Source organism: Sander lucioperca, chromosome 1 (assembly GCF_008315115.2).
Source record: "Sander lucioperca isolate FBNREF2018 chromosome 1, SLUC_FBN_1.2, whole genome shotgun sequence".
NCBI classification, from domain to species: Eukaryota; Metazoa; Chordata; class Actinopteri; order Perciformes; family Percidae; genus Sander; species Sander lucioperca.
Genome location: NC_050173.1, coordinates 42,203,184 through 42,223,335, shown reverse-complemented (window position 1 = coordinate 42,223,335; position 20,152 = coordinate 42,203,184). Strand labels below are relative to the sequence as shown.

General features: G+C 38.6%; 1 protein-coding gene and 1 long non-coding RNA gene across 2 annotated transcripts; one reads left to right on the top strand and one right to left on the bottom strand.

The window, feature by feature from the left end:
- The first annotated feature begins 202 nt into the window (after nucleotides 1–202).
- On the top strand, nucleotides 203–16,950 carry LOC118495649. Its single transcript, XR_004898139.1, has 3 exons — nucleotides 203–263; nucleotides 1,989–1,993; nucleotides 16,940–16,950. It is a non-coding gene; the product is annotated as an uncharacterized LOC118495649 (long non-coding RNA).
- LOC116062454 (catechol O-methyltransferase-like) lies at nucleotides 14,389–18,642 on the bottom strand. The gene is made up of 5 exons (XM_036004537.1): nucleotides 18,223–18,642; nucleotides 17,900–17,969; nucleotides 16,577–16,870; nucleotides 15,881–16,077; nucleotides 14,389–15,736 (listed from the first exon to the last, which is right to left on the bottom strand). Exons 3-5 carry the CDS (start codon nucleotides 16,830–16,832, stop codon nucleotides 15,392–15,394), a joined length of 798 nt encoding a protein of 265 aa, XP_035860430.1. The 5' UTR covers nucleotides 16,833–16,870; nucleotides 17,900–17,969; nucleotides 18,223–18,642; the 3' UTR covers nucleotides 14,389–15,391.
- Between the last annotated feature and the right edge of the window lie 1,510 nt (nucleotides 18,643–20,152).

The following is a 20,152-nucleotide window of genomic DNA, read 5'->3' as shown; positions in this document are numbered from 1 at the left end:
AAAAAAAAAAGCTAGTCCAGGGCGATGTTTGAAACAGGGCTTGTTCACTCCCTTTTTACTATAGAGTGCACTATAGTATCTGTCTGCCATTTTTGTTTCAGTCTCCAAATTCTGAGCATGTATGCTACTATATACAGCCCATAAAAACCACAATAGAATGTGAAAACAGCAGTGGCCATGGCGTGAACAATACCTGCCTTGGATTTTAGAGATTCGAAAAATACAGTTGTTTGACTCCACACCTGTCAGTGATTACGCAAAATGTTAATTATTCACAAGTGTTTGACATGTGAATATTCTTCTCATTATAGAGTGTCTATAATATAGGTAGTATTGAATGAGTGAACAAGTCAGTCATTTTAGACACAGCCCATGCAACTCTCTCTGATAGAGCACTCACTAGAAAAAGAGGCCATATGTGAACACCACTCATTTTGGGACACAGGGAGGATTTATGTTGTCTCAATGAATGAAAATTGGATATTCTTTTCATTAGCACCTTGGGATTTTGGTCTCGCCTGGTGGAGCTTTGTGCATAGGTAAACAAAGAACAAATATCTCTTCACAAAACATTTAACACAAAAGTATCACGTGCTTTCTAAATGAAACATATCCTTTGTCCAAAAGAGACTCTTCAGCAAAAGTCTGTCAGTCACAGCGCCTCCGTTTTTGCAGATGTTAGCTCTCTGTGGCTGCAGTGCTACCAATTACCCAGCATGAGTGATAGGCGGTGACGTGGAGGGCTTGAGCATACACCAGGGTCACTGATGCTAGGTCTCAATTAACCACACAGCTACACATGGGATCTGCCATGGCCCTTATCTCGTATTTATGGAATAACAGAGAGACACACAGTGCACTGTCAAGAGGCAAGACCCACCAGGTCAGCCGTTGTTACTGTTGGATATTTGCAGCTGCTGCACAGGGAAAGAAAAGTTGAATTGGAAAATGTAAGGAAGCTCTCAAAACCTATACAGCTGGGGTTCAGCTTCTTTCCTTGTAGGTGTCATAATTTAGGGGGCAACCACACCTACAGATGGTTTTCTTTGGTCCAAAATATCTATGTTGAAAAAGTAAACTTTTGTATATAAATTGTTTAGGTTTTTGCTGCACTTTTACAAAAGACCAAAGCCTTCGAATCAACAAAATCTAAAATACATAAGTAATAGTAGTTTTTCTATGTTTTTTTTGTCATTTAAGATTATTCACTCTCCTCCCTGTGTTAATGGATATCTTAAATTAATAGGTAGACATTTTGGGAAATACACATTTTTGCTTTCTTCCTGAGACTTGAGATGAGAAGATCAATATCAGTTTCATGTCCGTTGAATACGAAGCTGGAGCAGGCGAGCTTAGCTTAGCTTAGCATAAAGAGTGGGAACAGGGGGTAACAGCTACCCTGGCCAAAGCTAACAAAATTAGCACATCTAAAGCTCACTAATTAACACGTTATGTCTTGGTTGTTTAATCTGCACAGACACTTTACTTAAATCTCTGGTAATTGTCTTGCAACCTCATGGTGATGACAAAACTCCAGGCTCCAGCTTGTATCAATATTTTCTAACTCTTGGCAAGAAAGCAAATAAGCATAGACATTTGGGGCACGTTCAATCTCGCACGTTCAATCTCGAAACGGTGTGCACCGTGTTGCTATTGTTTCCGCGTAGCTCGATGGTGTTTTAAGCCCCCAATGTCAACTTCAAGGCACCTAACCCTAATCTTAACCCTAACCATTGCCTAATCTTAGTGCCTTCCAGGCAGCACTGCCTGGAAGACGACGTTGGGGGCTTAAAACACCAAACACCGTTGAAGGACATGTTTCCTCGGAATGGTGGGAAACTGTGTGCAACGGCTTTGAGATATGTTTTCTCTCGTTTGGTGGGTGTGTCTCTCGTTTATTGTCTGTGCCACAGGTGATACCCAATCAGCAAAGACGTGCATGTAAACTTGTGGTAATAAAAAAGGCAGAGCGCTTACACACACAACAGGATGTGTACCCCCGTTTCAGTTTAAAAAACGTGTTGCTACGTTTTGTCGGGGCTGAACGTGGCCCTGCACTTTGTTAGAGTTAATTGATGAAAAAAAACTCTTTATTCACTTAAAGCTTTAGTGCGTAACTTTTTAATATTAATAAACGTCGGTTACATTCAAGCCATTGCCAAATGAGTTTCTACAAATCTAATTGTGACTATCAGCTCCACACAACTCTCTGGATTTCTCAGTATGGCTGTGTTCAGAAGATTGTGGCGTCCAGCGACTTTTGTGGCGTCCGGCGACTTTTGTGGCGTCCGACGCAGAAACTCAAGTGAAGATAATTATCTTTTCTGAAGAGTCCATAATTTTTTTAAATCCTCCGTGTCCTCCTTGGCTACAAGTAACTGTTTGGGTGGGCAACCACATCATCGCCCATGGGGGCTACAGAAACTACGCACTATAACTTTAATTCAATCAGTCAAGTCTATTTTATTGAAGGAGTAAATCATCAAATCAAAGTGGTGCAAATTTACTAGAATAAGAGAAGACATTTTTTAAGCAACCCCTGTTTCAGCTGGCTGACCCCTATCCCAGCATGCATTGGGCGAGAGGTGAAGCACATCCTGGACAGGTTGCAAGTCCATCACAGCACTTGTTAGCAGCCCCCCCATTTCAGGTGCATTGCAGTGAATTCAGTGTGAGATATTGTGTGTTACTGTACCACACAGCCACATCCCATCTTATCATACTAAACAACAGATGTTAAGTCCAATCTTAAAATAAATACAGCAATTTCTCCTCTGAATAATCTTTCTCCTGCACATGAGCCTCAACACAATGAGCTTCAGCAGATTAAAAATTGTAATCCATGTACTAATGGCCATGCCATTTTTGTCTTGCTTCATTATGGAGATTTAATGCAGACAGAGGGGCTTTCAAATCACTTTTTATGACGTGAAACGCAATCAAAGCTTGCATTAAGAGGTTCGTTAGGTGACTCTTAAGGCTTTGTTGGATCCAATTTGCATCTTGAATCCAAGAACTAACAGCACAAAATACACAGCATGCATGCAGAGTGGTCTCATTATCGTAGCTTCTGTCTTCCTGAATGTCTACAGAATATTATGGTGTCTGCACTTGACAAGAATAGCTACATAACATATTACAATGCGTAGCAATGCGAATAATATTAAAAACAAGGTCGAGCCCCATATTCTACTTGTGACGACAGGATGCAGTGTGATTCCAAATGCTTTGTGAATACTAAACGAGCTGCTATACAATGAATATTTGATTGGATTCATATAGCTGCTCTCTAACACAACCTTACAATTGCCTTTCAGGAGCTATAAAAGGACTATGCATACGGTTTAGTTGAAAACTTACAAGCCAGTGCAGAAAAACATTGCCGTGCCAATGACAACTTGTTATGTTAAAAGGTCAGTTTGTATATCAGCACAGCTATTTTTACACATGGGAGTAAAGGCTAAACTCGGAAACATAGCAACTGTAACCTGCTGTATGTCGAGATACACTGTAGCTACACTGGAAAGAGTTTTTATGAAAAAAAAACAAAACAAATGTTTTACTAGCTTAAATGACAAATAGAGGCTGCAACAGAGAGAAGAAAAACAATGAGCTGAAACGCTATGAAGCTCCTTAAAGCTGAGGGGAAATGCAGAGTCGGGTGATTATTCTCTGTGGCTTCATTACTATAAGCAATTCATTTGTATCCATTGTTGGTATAAGAATGTTGATTATATTTAAATCAAAGTACAATATTTCTGGGTGATGATATTCATCTCATATTCTTTCCCTCTTGCTGCCCTGCAGCTTTATCGTCAGAATTAGAAAACAAGAGTGACTGTAGACTCAGGGCTGGGCACATAAAGTACCTTGAATAAAGATCAGGGGAAAGTAAAGATTTGGTTCTTTGATAGGTTGTCATTAAACTGCTTTACATGCCCACTGAACTCACACATCTTAAAATTACAGCTAATAAAGTGCTAGCGATATTACACGATCAAAAAGCTTTTGTTCAAAGTATGTCAATGGCTTTCAGAAACAGTGTGCATGAATAATAGTGCTATTTCCTGAAGGTGCTATATGTATAAATGTAATATTATTACTGCTGAATTCATTGTTGCTATTCTATTGTAGCAGGACATTATTTGCTGCAGTTCACTATAGTGAAAAAGATACAAAGATCAACTAATAAATTACCCTGGGTGCCATGTCTAATTCACAATACATTCAACTCCTGACACCACATTCCAAATCTGCAATGCTTCAATCACATTAGAAATGCAGCGCCATAACTTGTATTATTTGATCAACAAAAAATAAGTGCTACTTTACATGCAGCCTACGTTTCACAATAGGTGACTTTAAGTTCCTAGTTTGACATCTACTAATAACAGCCCAAAATGGTTTTCAGGGTGTAAGTGCATTGATTCATTAAAACATTTTATTTCCACATCTACTTGATTAAAGGGGAACCTGAGATACTGCAGCACGGTGACCTTCTACCTCCCAGCAGCACAGAGGATAGAGAAATTAGGAGGAAAAGTATTCTGTTTTAAACTAGCCTTGACACGTCTGACTTTTCAAAAGGACGAAAAAGCACTTGCCTGATGAAACGCGGCAAGAGAGAAAAGAACAAAGTGTGTGGTGTGTTCTTTTATTTAAATCCGTGTTTTACAAAAAGACAAAACTCAGCAAGAGAAAAAAATATGTTTTAGAAACCACCAAATAAGAAGAAAGCTGATGTTAACATACCACCAACTCCCACGTTCCCCTTATCCTGACAAGATGCAGCCAACAAAATGTGATGCTCTCCATTTACAGTTGAAATTTTGTCCCCAGGTCATATAAGTACTATCTGGGATACATTATCTTTGAAGTATAATAGACCCACGGATAGCTTTAATGGCATGAAATGTGCCACAACGCAGTTACACCAGCAGTGATAAACAGACCTGACAGGAGAATCACCCAAATCAGGTCAGTTTTGCACTTGAGGTAAATGGACAACTCTGGCCTAGACAGATTTAATCAGTGTCTGATTTACAACCTCTAACCACTTAATGTCCCAGTGTCACGTTTACATCATATACTCATTTGTTTTCCTAACAAATAACTAAATACAAGAACTATCTGTGGAAAAAAGGGAACATTTTCGATTGAAGGGTTTTTCTTCTCTGCGCTCAGCAGGCTTACAGGATAATGGCCATGAAATGGAGGACAGAGAGATAGCAAAAATAAATCTAATGTTATTGTACCAAACAGCCGTGCCTCTGGGCATACAGCAGAATAGTATGGTCTTATGATAAATGCACCTGGATTCGGACTGATTCTGATACTAGCAATTACTTGGGCTTGAAAAGCCTAAAATAGCGAAATAATCCAACAGCAGCGAATTTAGCAGGCTCCTAAATTACAAAACCTTTTCCAAATTAACATTGAATGTTGTTTTCATGCTCTACTTGTTATTGGACACTGTGAATGCCAAAGAACAAAGGACAAAATTGCATGAACACACATTTTCAACTACAAATCACACTACAGAACATTTGTGAAAGGCCAGCAGATGCAATTGAAAGCCATAGAACAGCTACTAAATGGACTATGTGGTGAGATTGTTTCCTCAACTGCTGTTTTCAAGGTCAGAAATTAACTTTGAACCTCAGCTGTTAAGCCAACATGGACTTAAAGCTGGAATTTAAACATCTACTGTTCCGTGACAACTGGGCAATTATCTTTCTGCTGAATAAAGAAAGAAAAAAATTTGATATGATTAAAAGCTAAATGGACCTGTTAGTGAGATTGTTTTTGCAAGTATTAACTTTATGAAGTCTACTTGTAGGGGCTTATTCACTTTCCTGCTGAGAGTTTGATGAGAAGGTTGATATCACACTCATGTCTGTACAATAAATATATAAAGTAGTGCTGTCAAACGATTAAAATATTTAATATATTTATAATATTTATAATTATAATATTTAATCGCGATTAATCGCATTAATGTCATAGTTAACTTGCAATTAATCGCACATTTTTATATATTCTAAATGTCCCTTGATTTGTTTTTGTCCCATTATTTTTTCTCATTTTAATGCTCTTATCAACATGGAAAAGTGGATCGGCTTGCTTTGTGCTTTTGTCGCCTGGCTTTGACGAGGGGGCGGAGAATTCGCATCAGCTGTGTGCTCGGCCATCAAGTGGTATTTCAGACTGGACGTGCTGCGATGATAGCTCAGTTCACAACGACAAAACACACAGATCACTTTGGTCAATGGAACCATTTGGCAACTTTTTAAAAGTAAACTTTCCATTCAGAATCTTATTAGTAACCATTTCGGCTTCCGAAATCATTAGCTAGATCCGGTGTGGTGTTGTAGTTTTTCTAACGTTACTAGTTGTTACTAGTTGTTTCAACAGTATGTGAAAAAAACTACAAAGTTTGCTAGGCCAAAGAGAACGTTAATCTCACGATAAAACAATTGACACCGTTAAAATGGGTTTGTGTTAACGCCGTTATAACATGTTTAACTGACAGCACTAATATAAAGTTAAAGCCAGTTAACCTACAGCTTAGCATTAAGACTAGAAAGAGGAAAAACAGCTCATAATCTTCTTGGCTCTGTCCAAAGGTAACAAATTCTGCCGACCATAAACCAAAGTTTATGAATTTGCAAATTAACAGGCTATTATGAGCAGATCTGTTTCTTGGTGGGAGAGTTGACATACCGAAGTTATCACCGGTTCTCAGAGGTCACCTGCGGAGAGTGCAGGAAGGCGCTACTCCCAGTGAAGAAACAGCACATTACTCTCCATAAAACCACAATTTTATGTTACCCTTCTGTTTTTGTACAGATCAAACAAACAAGATATAACGTGTTCATTAGTGAGCTTTAAGATTCAAGATTCAAGATTCTAAATCCTTTATTAATCCCACAATGGGGAAATTCACACTTTAGAGAGGCATGCTAGTTTTGTTAGCTTTGACTTTTTTTTTTACCTTTTTCCTGGTTTCCAGCTTTTCTGTTAAGCTAAGCTAAGCAGGATGTGTAGGTTGGTTGTTGTAGCCTAGCTTATATTGAGTGAACAGATGACACAGGTATCAATCTTCTAATGTAACTGTAACTTCTAATTTCTTTAGAAATCGCACACGTTACATTAAGATGAATGAGACATATGAGATAACTAAATATAAAAACAAACATCTTTACAAGTGTCATCTTTATGACCTTCTATAATAATCAACTAATGATCACATTTCACAGCAACATACTTAATGCATCAGCTCACTCCCTTGTTTATTTTCCAGATCTAGCCAAAATAACCACACAAGCAAACACACTCACACATACACACCTGGATTCACATCAGTAACAAAGAAAACAGCCTCTAAATGGACCTTGCTCCAGGTCTGCAAGCTGTTCCATTGTTTGAGATTTGATCAGCCGTGCTGCTGCTGTGACCAAAACCCATTCTGTGTCCTAATGAAAAGTCCATTTGTATAACAAGCAAAGTTGCCTCCTCTTCTCATATGGGCTTATAAAACGAGGGTCTACATAGGGGGATTGAGGAGCATTCGTCCTCCATTCTCAAATAAGATGAAAGAGACCATGGCAATGCATCAGATTAAACATTCACAGCAGCCATTAGGGGCTGCGTGCAGGGGAATCTCAACAGTAATCACACAAAATACCACAGCAAATAGGACAGACGGTGAAAAAAAAAACAGCGAGGGCCCTGGAAGTGAGTTTCTGCCATTAGGGATTCTTAGAGATGGTCTCAATTCAAGTGTGTTGGTCAGAAATGAAAGAACAATGCAATTTAAATTTCATATAATGCTGTGGCACTACTAACTGTCATAAAACAGTCATGGATCACATTATGCTTATTCTGCTTTGAGGCATAATATATCTATGGTTACTTCAGCAGTAATACACTCATGGGAAATAAACTCAGTGGCTTCATAACCATTTCTACTCCACCCATGGCAGTTTGTTGGAATTACTCTCCATTTTGAAATAAGGTCATTATGGCCTGTTCTTGTAGGGGCAGGATGGAGCATGTGTGGGATATATATTAAATATAAAAATAAAAAAATTATAAAATTATTTAAGGGAAATTCGCAACATTAGGAGGAATATACATTCCTTTAATTTGGTCATTTTATATAAACTTAATCTGACTCCATGGTTCTTTTTTAAACTGGGAACACACTTTAAGATTATTATAATAAGTCTAAGAATAAACATTTTATACAAAATGACTATTTCCACCAACACCTGCTAGCAGCTCTAGGAATGGCAATGTCTGTCTGTCTGTTGATCCACCACTTTGGTCCACACTAAAATATTTCAACAACCATTTGAGGGATTGCCATTACACTTTGTTCATAGACATTAGAAGATGAATCCTACTGACTTTGGTAATTCCCTGGCTTTTTATCTAGCGCCACCATGAGGTTGACATTTGTGATTTTGAGTGAAATGTCTCAACAACTATTTGATGGATTGCCATGCAATTTGGCATACACATTCATGGTCCCCAGAGGATGAATTGTAATAACTTTAGTGATCCCTTACTGTGACCTTTTTGTTTAGTTTAAAGCAACACTGTGCTTTGTATACAGTATCCCTCAAAGCTGCTAAGATGGGCTAAAGATTCCTATTCTTGTTTAGTCTTGGTAGCCAGAAACTAGCTCATACTAAATGACTGAGTAAATATGGAGACAGCACACGATAGGGAGAATATGATTGGAGTCACATTGCAAAACAATTGTGGCCAGTTTAGTTTTTGTTTTCCTCCCACACAATTCAAGGGTGCAGCTTCTAGTTGTAAATCAGAAGACAAAGGACTTCAAAACGTGTTATTTTATTTGCTGACTGTCAACACCAACTACACAGAGGTCTCAAAATTAATGCAATTAATTAAATTACATGTAGCACCTTTGATTTCACAGATGTGTTTAAATTAGAGATAAAGATACGTGTTGGAGAATATGCACTGTGCGCTTTAATCAAATAATCCTCTTCTCTGCTCACCTTTGAGAACTTTTTAGTGGCTATTCATTTCCTATTTCCCTGGCAACTTATAGATCAATAAATTCACATTCCTCCAACCAACCTTTTTGTGTGTATTTTGTCCTGAAATCAATACACCCTTAGTGGGCTTTGAAAGGTTGATGATGCAGAAACACAATTGATCCATTAATAAAACAGTCAAGTCCAATCTATACTGAACAAGAGAATGAACATTTGGCTACATTCACAGGCACTCACACAGTATAGGCACACAATCTATTTTTCAAATCTGGTGGGCCAAGCAAATGCTTGAATAATACATAAAAGGTCAATGATAATAAGATGTCCTGTCGATGTATGTTTATTGAAGTAATTGCATTCTTCACTGAGAGTATTCCCTCTCCAATTCCCTTATCGACCCTGTCTTTCTGTCCTATGTCTCTGTCTTCCTCTGTCCTACTGTATATTGGCCCAGTGGCTGGCAGAATCCCTTTGCCTCTTGTCACAATATATCGTAGCTGTTCTGTTGAGCAAGCTAACAGTTAAGATGATTGCAAACTATCTAGCAGTCAAGCTTGTATAGGCTACTATCAGGTTTGGTAATGTTGCTAGCTTGGTACTAAACTGTACTACTAAACAGTTTTGAAACTGACAGCAAATCACTTTTTCCAATCCTTGGCATTGTAGCCTACATTTGGATTTGGAAGAAGTATGAAATAGAATAGAAACAGTTTCTGAAATAAAATGAAATCTTAATGATGCTAAATAATTAAAATTTATATTGGCCTATACATTTTAGTGTTTTAGCGTTTTTTACTATACAGTTTCAGAGTGCAAACTGTAGCGATAAAACAAGTTAAATAGGCTCTGAACCGCACTACAAGATGTATAATGAAGCTATGTTGTCACCATTTCATGTCATAATGAAAACGTCTGAGGATAGTTGTCGTGCTTGTCCAATTTTCCCTCAGCACCACGTAAGTGCTCTTAATGTCTGAAGTATGAGACATGGACAGCATGTCTTGCTTCTCCCCAGAAATGAAAATCTCATGCGTAGGAGGTCACTTCAACCTGTAGCGGAGAGAGTACATTCTAAGGCTTCAACCCTCTTAAGACACTGCAGGGTGGGAGGTCTATTTTCTCTCAATCTTCCCGCTCTCCACAGGGAGAGTGTGTGTGTGTGTGTGTGTGTGTTGTAGGTTGTAGGTTGAAGTGTGGGTCAGAGGCGGGTGGTAGAATCACTTCACATTGTCAGATCCCACCACAGATTAAACGAGAGAAGTTGAGTGTTTTCATTCTTCAATAGCTGACACTCATCAGAAATATAGGAAGTAAAGCAACAGACCTCCTGAATGTGATCATGGCTTCATTGAACCTTCCTTTATCAACTGTGTGTTTAAGTAAATGTAAAATAAGTCATATATATCTGACAGGATGTATCTCACAGCAGTACTGTGCTATTTAATAAATCTATTTAATCTTTAATTATACTGCAAAGAATATCTTGCCAGTAGCATATTATCATGTAACCAGAGACCATTCATAATTGAAACATGGAAAAAAGTGTGAATGATAACAGGTGATAGGGACAGGACATAAGGAGGCAATTAAATAGCACAATTAGCCTATATCAAGTGAAATTATAAGTATAGTTTAATTTAAAAAGTCATGGAAGCCAATATATGTACATATACAGCTAGCTCTATTATAAACAACTGTAACATCTCAAAGGTAAACAGCTGACAGTCTAAAAATAAGGCTGTGTCCTGACTCCTGAAAAGATGACAGGTCACAGAAACAAAGTGACATCAGTTAAATGTGAGAACACAGCATTGTTACCCATCCCTGAAGTGAACATTATGAACTGTGCTCTGTGTGTGTGTGTGTGTGTGTGTGTGTGTGTGTGTGTGTGTGTGTGTGTGTGTGTGTGTGTGTGTGTGTGTGTGTGTGTGTGTGTGTGTGTGTGTGTGTGTTTTCCCAGGCTATCACAATGTACCAAATATAGAAGTCCCTTGGTCTCTGGAGAGACCATCAAGTGCCTCTTTTCTCCTTTGACTCTGCCCACTCTAGTTGATGAACCAGACGCAGAGGGGAAGGCTTTGTTCCTTCACTGCCTGAGAAGAAACATGGCATGAATTTAAAATGACTTTGCTGTAAACATGTTGCTTATGCTGCTATTAGACACGCTAATGTAAAAAGAAAATAGTTTACTCAACCAACACATTTTCACAACAGATAGGAGATTGTTGTGATGCAGGCGTGGGCCAATTCAGTTGCAAAAATAAAGAAAATTATAGACTGAGAAATTTCACTTCAGTTAAGACTAACATGCTGTGACACAGTGGAACTCCTCACAGATAGCCTTTGTTTCCATTGATCACAAAATAAAATGTTTGTGGTTGAAGATTTGTTTTTAAATGTCATGTCCATTTCACACTTTTTCACCTCTGACTGGGTAAAAGAGTTTCATGTTATTTGTCCTGTGAATTCTGGGTGACTTTATGAAGGGGGATACACTTGGAGACTGTCCTCACAAATTGACAGCGGGTCAAAGTTGGTTGCTCAAATGCTTAAATTACCTATGTTTAAAATAACGTGACAGCTCCACTCAGCCATATGGAGCGTTTCAGTGTCTTTGAACTAATTGTTATGTTTTTTTCCGGCCCGCAACTTCACTGCTCTCATCCGCATCATTTCCAGACACAGCAGGTAGCTGTTTTCAGTGAAAGAAGCTTTGACAACCGTCAACCGTGACCACCGTATACTACCTGCTCAGCACCAAGGGGCAGACAAACACAGTTAGGGACTAGCTAAAGAGACAGATATTTGACATTGGTGGAGACCAAATAGAGCTAAAAGTAGAGTGAATATTGAACTTACATTTGCTTCAGTTTGCTTTATTTGACTTCAAATGAATGATAATGTTGCTCCTTATCTCCTGGAAACAGGCAACTGTTTTCCTGTAATAATATGTCAATGTTGTAATTACAGCTGGTTTCTTCTGCCCACAAATTGCCAAAACATCTGTTAATGCAGGTAGTAGTTTTACAGTTTTCCCAGTTTGTTCATTTTTCATGGGGAACACTCAACTTAAGTGAAGTATTTTTGAAACCCCAACCCCAATGATTAACTTTTGTACATTTTGAAAGTAACTGACAAACAATATCATACAGCCGACGTTATTTATTGGAGTTTGTGGGATAAAATAACAAACCATGTATTATGTCGTTCAGTCTGTCTACTTATTATAATTTGCTTTTTTACTGTTTACTTACTTATTTATTGTATCTTGCTTCTTATCTTGTCTATCCTCTTATCTTCATCTTATCTTGTTCCCTCGGTCATCAAACCAGAAGGGTGTGGAAGTTACAGTAGCAGGGTATTGATTCAGCAGTAAAATACTATGACAAAAAGCCAGCAAGGTTCAAGCTTCAAGGTTCTTTATTGGTCATGTGCACAACAACAACAGAAGTAGTTGTCCTTCGGCCTCAGGTACCTCCAACAATGCTAAACAAATAACTAAGACAAAAGAATAAATAGTGCAAGTTAAGATATAGGTCAAACCTCAATAGAATCATAGATGGTATAACAGCTAGCACATACAAAAGATGAGCATAACATTCTCTGCATAACTTTGATGATCATAGCCACTGAAGAGGTTTTTGTCTCGGTTGTAAATGTATCCTGGTGAATAGCTGGCCATAAGTTCCCAGCAGTGCAATGTGGGGTGTTTGGGTATGAAGGCTGGGCCTTTGTGCAGAGGGCCAGAGGGCAATGGAGCATGGTTCTTTTAGAGTTTGATTTATAATTGAAAGCTGTGTTTACATCAGATCTTCATCCTCCGTAGTACAGAGAGCAGTTCAAAGCTTGATGAAGGAGGAACTCAGAAATTGAACCCATCAGCGAAGGAATTTTTAGGGAAATTGGAGGAAGGGGCAGAGGTTGGGGTGGTCATAGAGCACGGTGTTTACATTTGGTTGTACATCGTTGCGTACACTGGTACTCTGAAAGGAGGGCAAGGAAATGTAAATCACCTCTGACAGCTGAGAAATTGACCACGTCTTGGCTCTAATACTTGTGTTGTAGGAAGATGGGAGACTCTCTGGGCTGGGATGGTGGTGGAAGCTAATGAGCAATCATTACAGTTGGTCTTCTTTGTGTAATTACATACACACTGGCCATTTGGGGACATGCTGGTTGCTGCTAAAATTATTGAAATTCTGCTGGTGTCTCTAAAATGCCTGATAGTATCTCTAAGTGCATTACAGTTTGTTGAAAGCAAATGCAGCCAAATATGTAAACATTAACATAAAAAAAGCATGACAGGTTAACAGAAATACAAAATACATGCAACCAACAAGTAATCCAGCTTTTCTTTCCACTTGTGCAAAAGGGTTCACAAAAGAGTCTTTATTCAATAGAAATATAAGTTCTTAGTTCAAAAACTGGTATACGCTGATTCAGAAACTTGCAGTAAATATTTACTGACTCAAAATACAAATCTTTGACTTGAGTTCTTTCATTCCAAAACACAAATTGCAAAACTCCTTTAAGTGGATGAAAAAACTCCTCACAGATGATTACACCCACCCTGAATGTGGTTATTTTCTTAGTGAAAAGTTCCAGATTGCTAATTAGCGATAATAATTTTTCAGTACTTTGACTTTCATGCAGGCAATCACTTCCTCAGAGTGGGCGTCACCTTTTTTTCTCCAAATGGTACACATCTTAATTTGGAATTAAAGTTGTTGTATTTTGATACTGATTATGAGACTAACTTTGTATACTAATCAGTTGGTTGTTTATGCTTCTGCAGTTCTCAGTAACAGAATTACCAGTTGGGGAGCATACATAACCCATTTGCCTGTAGTCTACTTTCCTGTGTTACTTTCTGTGTTCAGCAAATGCAATCGCCACTTCCCCTGCTGTGCAAATAATGATCCATGTATGAGATTATGAAGTATTCATGCAGCTCGTCAACATTTTTCAGCTCCATTACCCGTTGTGCTCTGTGGAGACATTCACAGTGATGAACACTGAAACTAGATGGATTTACAAAGCTCTCATCCCTGACAATGTAATGTATTTATATTAGCTGAGAATGTACAGCACTTCACCTGACTCTCTTTTTCTACCTGTCTCTATTGAACTGCAATAAGCTCTCTAAGTTTGTATAATTTAACATTCATCGCGCTGTAACAATAATGACCTCGATTTTAGACCCACCCCTAGGCTCCTGGAAATATTGCATTTAATTAAATTCTTCTTTTGCACCAATATTATTTATTTAAATGCTGCACTAAATTGTCTCTAAACCATGTAATGGCTTTCCAGCTGCTATGAAAGGCTCAGCAGTGCCATTAGAGGCAAATTCAGAAAACTCTGTCTTAGCTCTACCCACAGGACAACAGTGATTCTCCTCATTTAAAATGCAATGCATGCTGAAACATTTAATCTTGACATTATGGCCAAATTAAGCAGAAATGCTGATGTTTGTAAAATGAGGAGGGGAAAACGACTGGGAGCAATTTCCCCAATAATGCTTTATTTTTAATTGTAAACATTGACATTGGGGTCTGGAAGTAAATATCACAATATGCAAGAGAGGGAGTGCGCGTCAAAACAAGTCTGTTGCTGTGGATCATCATCTTTTGTCATGAATAAATCAGGAAACATAAGCTGTATAAATCACAAATTCAAAGGTTAAATGGCCTGTTTGCAGCAAAAAAGGAGGTTTACAAGTATTTATTGAGGTGTCGTGCATGAATAACATGCCATTCTTTAAATGGGTGGCATCTCCCTTTAAAGGCTTGCTTTGTCAAACCCAGTTCAATGCCTGAGCTCCTATTCTTTTAAAAAGCAGAGAGCGCCATCAAGTGGTTGACCTGTGCTCGACATCTACTCATTTCTTTGTTCCTTTTGTTGTGGGGAGAAGTGATTGTGCAAGCAGCTTTGTGATTTTGTTAATATTACCAACAGAAGTAAGTAGTATTTTGTATCTCCTCTACCAGTGTGTTATTGTAATCGTTATGTTTAATTGGTTTTGTTTGTCATTTGGGTGCCATACAATAAGGCTGCAGGAATATTAATATCATCTTTCCTTTTCTACTGTGAATTATTTCCAGTAATACCATTAGATATTTAAGATTATTAAGTAATATATTGCACGAAAACTGTTTTACATACCAATATTGAAATACATCTAACTTAAAACAATTGTATTTTGTTTCTTCACTCGAGTCATCCAAGGAAAAAAAAAGTACAGTTTGACAAATTGTAGAAAATAATAATAAAAATGTTATCTTCTAATAATAGAGATGAAGTATTTAACGCTATTGGTTGATATAGTCCACACAAACTGAAAGCACATACCCACATATTTACATTCTGCTAACCCTATCTACCCTTATGCTTTCCTTTTGGTAGAAAATCTCCGTCATAAACTGAAGCTTTGACTTGATGCAGTAGCAGTCGGGCCTCGCTCTGATGTAACTCAGGATTTCTCTGAGATCTCCAGCTCTTTGGTTCCTGTAGATCAGAAGGACGGAGCAGCCAGAGGGGCAGAGGAGCTCCCCTCTCTCCAGAGCCAGCAGGTCTGGAAGGTACTGCTGGGGGTCATGGTCCATCAGTACCAGATTGAGCCCTTCACTAGCTTCTTGATTAAGCTCAAGAACTGAACGCAAAGTTAAGATGGCCTCAGCTGAGCTAGATGTCAACACCTGGAACTGCAAAGAATCAGAAGAGCACAAACAGAGAGATCAGAATCCCTCAGTTCTATTTTTGGGCTTTCTTGTTAAAAGTGGTAAGTTAGCTACTTTGTCATTTATTTGAGTGCAGTAAAGTAAAACGCTCATCTTCTCTGGACATACCTGGGAGTGTTTGAAGCCAGCCACCAGTATAATTTCCTCCCCTAGCTCTGCTGTGAGTGGGTCCAGCTCCACTGTGATCAGTCTGCCAGCAGAGGGCAGCAGACGCAGCAGGCGGACAGAACTGTAGCCACAGTGCATCCCCAGCTCCAACACCCGGGAGGGACGGACACGCCTCACCGCTTCATCCAATGCTTCACCTAGGAGAGATGACAGGAACAGAGGTGGTGCTGATTGATGATGACTTGACATGTCCTTCTCATATCTGTTACTAATTATTGACCTGAACACTGATTGTTTTATTTGTACATAGAGCACAGTTTGTTACACTGTGGACATGAATTTTCAAACAAGAAGCATCCAAAGTCGATGTGTTTTTGCTTGAATCACCTGCGGGCAGAATACAGTAATAGTAAAACAAAGTGGTGTATTATTATCATAAGGTAAGGAAATTATGGCTGATAGATATGCAGTTGGATGTAAGATGATATAAACAATATTATGTGACAGTCAGGTGAAATACTAAATTCCCAGTGTAATAATATACAGTTCATTTCAAGAGTTACAAAGACTTTCAACAGTTTTAAAGTAATGATCTGGGAGATTTTAACAGAAACCCTCTGCACTGATATCATAAAGGCTGTCTTGTAACTGTAACTAATGCACTTGTTAAATAAAGTGATTCTAATGCGTACTGACCAATCTGTGGGCTGATGCAGAGGGAGGGGTGTGTGCCGGCGTAAAGGTCAAAAGTCTCCAGGACGCTGTCAACTTTGCCATGGGTGCATTTGGAAAACACGAAGGCGTGGGTGCTCCTTACACACACTCTCCCTCGCACCAGCCTCAGCGCCCAGGCCAGAGCTCGGTGGCACAGCACGGCAACTTTGACACAATACCGACTGGATACCACGATGAAGGCAGGAAGCAGCGGGACAGAAAGGACCACGAGCCACATTTTCAAGGCTTTGGAGGAGATGAGAAAAACTGCTGAAACTTGTGGATGACAGGAAAAGAATTTAAAATCAGTTTGTGGATCTGAGAAGTGTGACTGAGAGAGAAAAGTGACCCATATGGTAGCACTTAGATTTTAGTTAGGCCTATTGTAATTCTGATGTTGGCTTATCTGTTCCAGTTATTATTAAATCTGGCTTATTTCTGCTAGAAAGAAATCAAGAGTTCCAAGGAAAAAACACCTTTATTTTTCAGCAGATTATGTACACAGCCATGACCAGCCGTCTGCCATAAATTATGAGATATTTTCTGATTATATTTTGGTTAAAAGATAAGTTAAAGTAAAAAAATAAATGTTCTGTATGTTGGCATGCAAAAGTTGATTTGGGGACATTATGACTGCAGGAAATTACTGTGTACAGTATTCTCTTATTATTATATTAAAAACACTGACCTCTGGCACCCCCTGCAGATACATTATGTTACTTCTGTTGGCATTAAATTGTAAAAATGTTTCAATTCCCAAATCATTGCACCTTTTAAATGTAGGAATGTCCAACTATAACTCTAACTTTCATAGTTTACTTCCAATCAAATACTACAGCAAGAGCTTTCACTGAAAAATTCTGCTCCTAGAACAAAAAAAAACGCTTTGAGAGTCCAACCACCACAACATTTTGGATTAACAGTTCAACAAACTTGTTCAACAATAAAAAATATCAGAAGCATAGATTCTTACTGCAAAGATTTAGGGACACATGATTAATATCAAGTTTGTTATTTTGCAAAACTCCTCCAGGTTTAAATTCATATTCATCTTTATTAGAGGCACTGTCCATGATTTATAGGCTACTGCATCTTGGAATAAATAAAACTGACTGAATATACAACTGAATTACAATGTTTCTAACAATATTACATTTATGGCTTTTAGTTTAAAAGAAGAATGTGGATCTGTATATTCTAATAGCTTATTAAAACATTTTAAACAAAGAAATTGAACACTTTAAAGAGGACATTAAACAGATTTCTTGAGACAGAAATAATAACATATTTGCAGAAGTGTATTACTTGCCAAACTGCCCTGTTGCCTGTCCAGGTTAGGAGGACGTCCTGTCAAACACAGATGGGACTGTCACTCCTGGAAGTCAAGAAGGGGAGCTGCATAATGGAAACACTGAACAGTTTTTTGTGTGTATTGTAAATAGAAGCCTGAGGAACAGAAGAGAGGAGTGGCGAGTGAGTACACCCTCTCTACAAATGAACACACACACACACACACACACACACACACACACACACACACACACACACACACACACACACACACACACACACACACACACACACACACACACACACACAGTATGCCTGCCTGAAGCTCCTCCTCTCACTTTTCAGTACTGCTGCATTATTCCACAAGAGGTCAGCAAAGATGTAAGAATATCTCCAAGCCTGTGGACAAACGTAGGTGTCTGCAGGACCTGGGAAAGTCTCGATTGGTGTCATCAAACCTAAGAAACTGATAGATTTCCATGTTGATTTGTATAGTGCTTACAAATGTTGAAATTGTGTGTCTTTAAAAAGGAATTAAGGGGACCACAGGGGCAAAACCTTTGATCTCGGTCTACATCTGGCTTGGTTGTGCAACCCAGAGAACACAACTGACCATGTGGGAGACTAGAGAGATATCAAAGGATCCCTTATGTCTTCTAAAATAGCCTAAACAATGGCCCTGACAACAAGAACTAAGAATTAACTGACTGGGGGAATTGAATTTACCATTAAGCTATAGAGGAATGTTCTAATGCAACATGAGGTTAAGGTGTCTTTAAAACAAAATAAATGTAAATAAAATAGAAAATGGTTACAGCATCCTGGAATAAATAAAACTGACTGAATATACAACTGAATTACAATGTTTCTAACAATATTACATTTATGGCTTTTAGTTTAAAAGAAGAATGTGGATCTGTATATTCTAATAGCTTATTAAAACATTTTATACAAAGAAATTGAACACTTTAAAGAGGACATTAAACAGATTTCTTGAGACAGAAATAATAACATATTTGCAGAAGTGTATTACTTGCCAAACTGCCCTGTTGCCTGTCCAGGTTAGGAGGACGTCCTGTCAAACACAGATGGGACTGTCACTCCTGGAAGTCAAGAAGGGGAGCTGCATAATGGAAACAGCCGGCTAACTGAAACGCAAACCATGATTTGCTCCCAGTCACAGACATTTTGGGACAAAGTTCACATTAAAGAAAACCACACTGAACTGTTTTTTGTATCCAGGAAATAGAAGCCTGTGGAACAGAAGAGGAGTGGCGAGTGAGTACACCCTCACTACAAATGAACACGAACACACACACACACACACACACACACACACACACACACACACACACACACACACACACATATATATAGTATGCCTGCCTGAAGCTCCTCCTCTCACTTTTCAGTACTGCTGCATTATTCCACAAGAGGTCAGCAAAGATGTAAGAATATCTCCAAGCCTGTGGACAAACTTAGGTGTCTGCAGGACCTGGGAAAGTCTCGATTGGTGTCATCAAACCTAAGAAACTGATAGCTTTCCATGTTGATTTGTATAGTGCTTACAAATGTTGAAATTGTGTGTCTTTAAAAAGGAATTAAGGGGACCACAGGGGCAAACCTTTTGATCTCTGTCTACATCTGGCTTGGTTGTGCAACCCAGAGAACACAACTGACCATGTGGGAGACTAGTGACTAGTGTCTAGTGACTAGTGAGACTAGTGAGACTAGTGTCTCCTAAAATAGCCTAAACAATGGCCCTGACAACAAGAACTAAGAATTAACTGACTGGGGGAAATTGATTGACCATTAAGCTATAGAGGAATGTTCTAATGCAACATGAGGTTTAGGGCTGTCTTTAAAACAAAATAAATGTAAATAAAATAGAAAATGTTTTTCCACCTTAGCATCTACAGATTTTCACATTATTTATGTATCAGCCTGGCGGAGGGAAACCAAGGGGAACTAAGTATACCAAACGTTTTACTTGAGCTTTGAGCTTAATAATTCTTTTAGACCACAGATGACAAAAAACATAATTTGTAAGTGATATGAAAATAGATTAATTAGTATTATTTTGTTAATTGTCTCATATGATCAATGACTGGAGATCAGAGTTGGCCTTTTGTTTTGGGTGCCTTTGCTCTAAATCAGTGAACTCTCTGCTCTCTCAGTTGCCCCATATAGTGAAAGTGGGGGTGAGATCCCCAGTGTGTTGCTGCCCTCATTGGCTGGTGGTGGAGCGGCGCTGCTCTGTGTATTTTT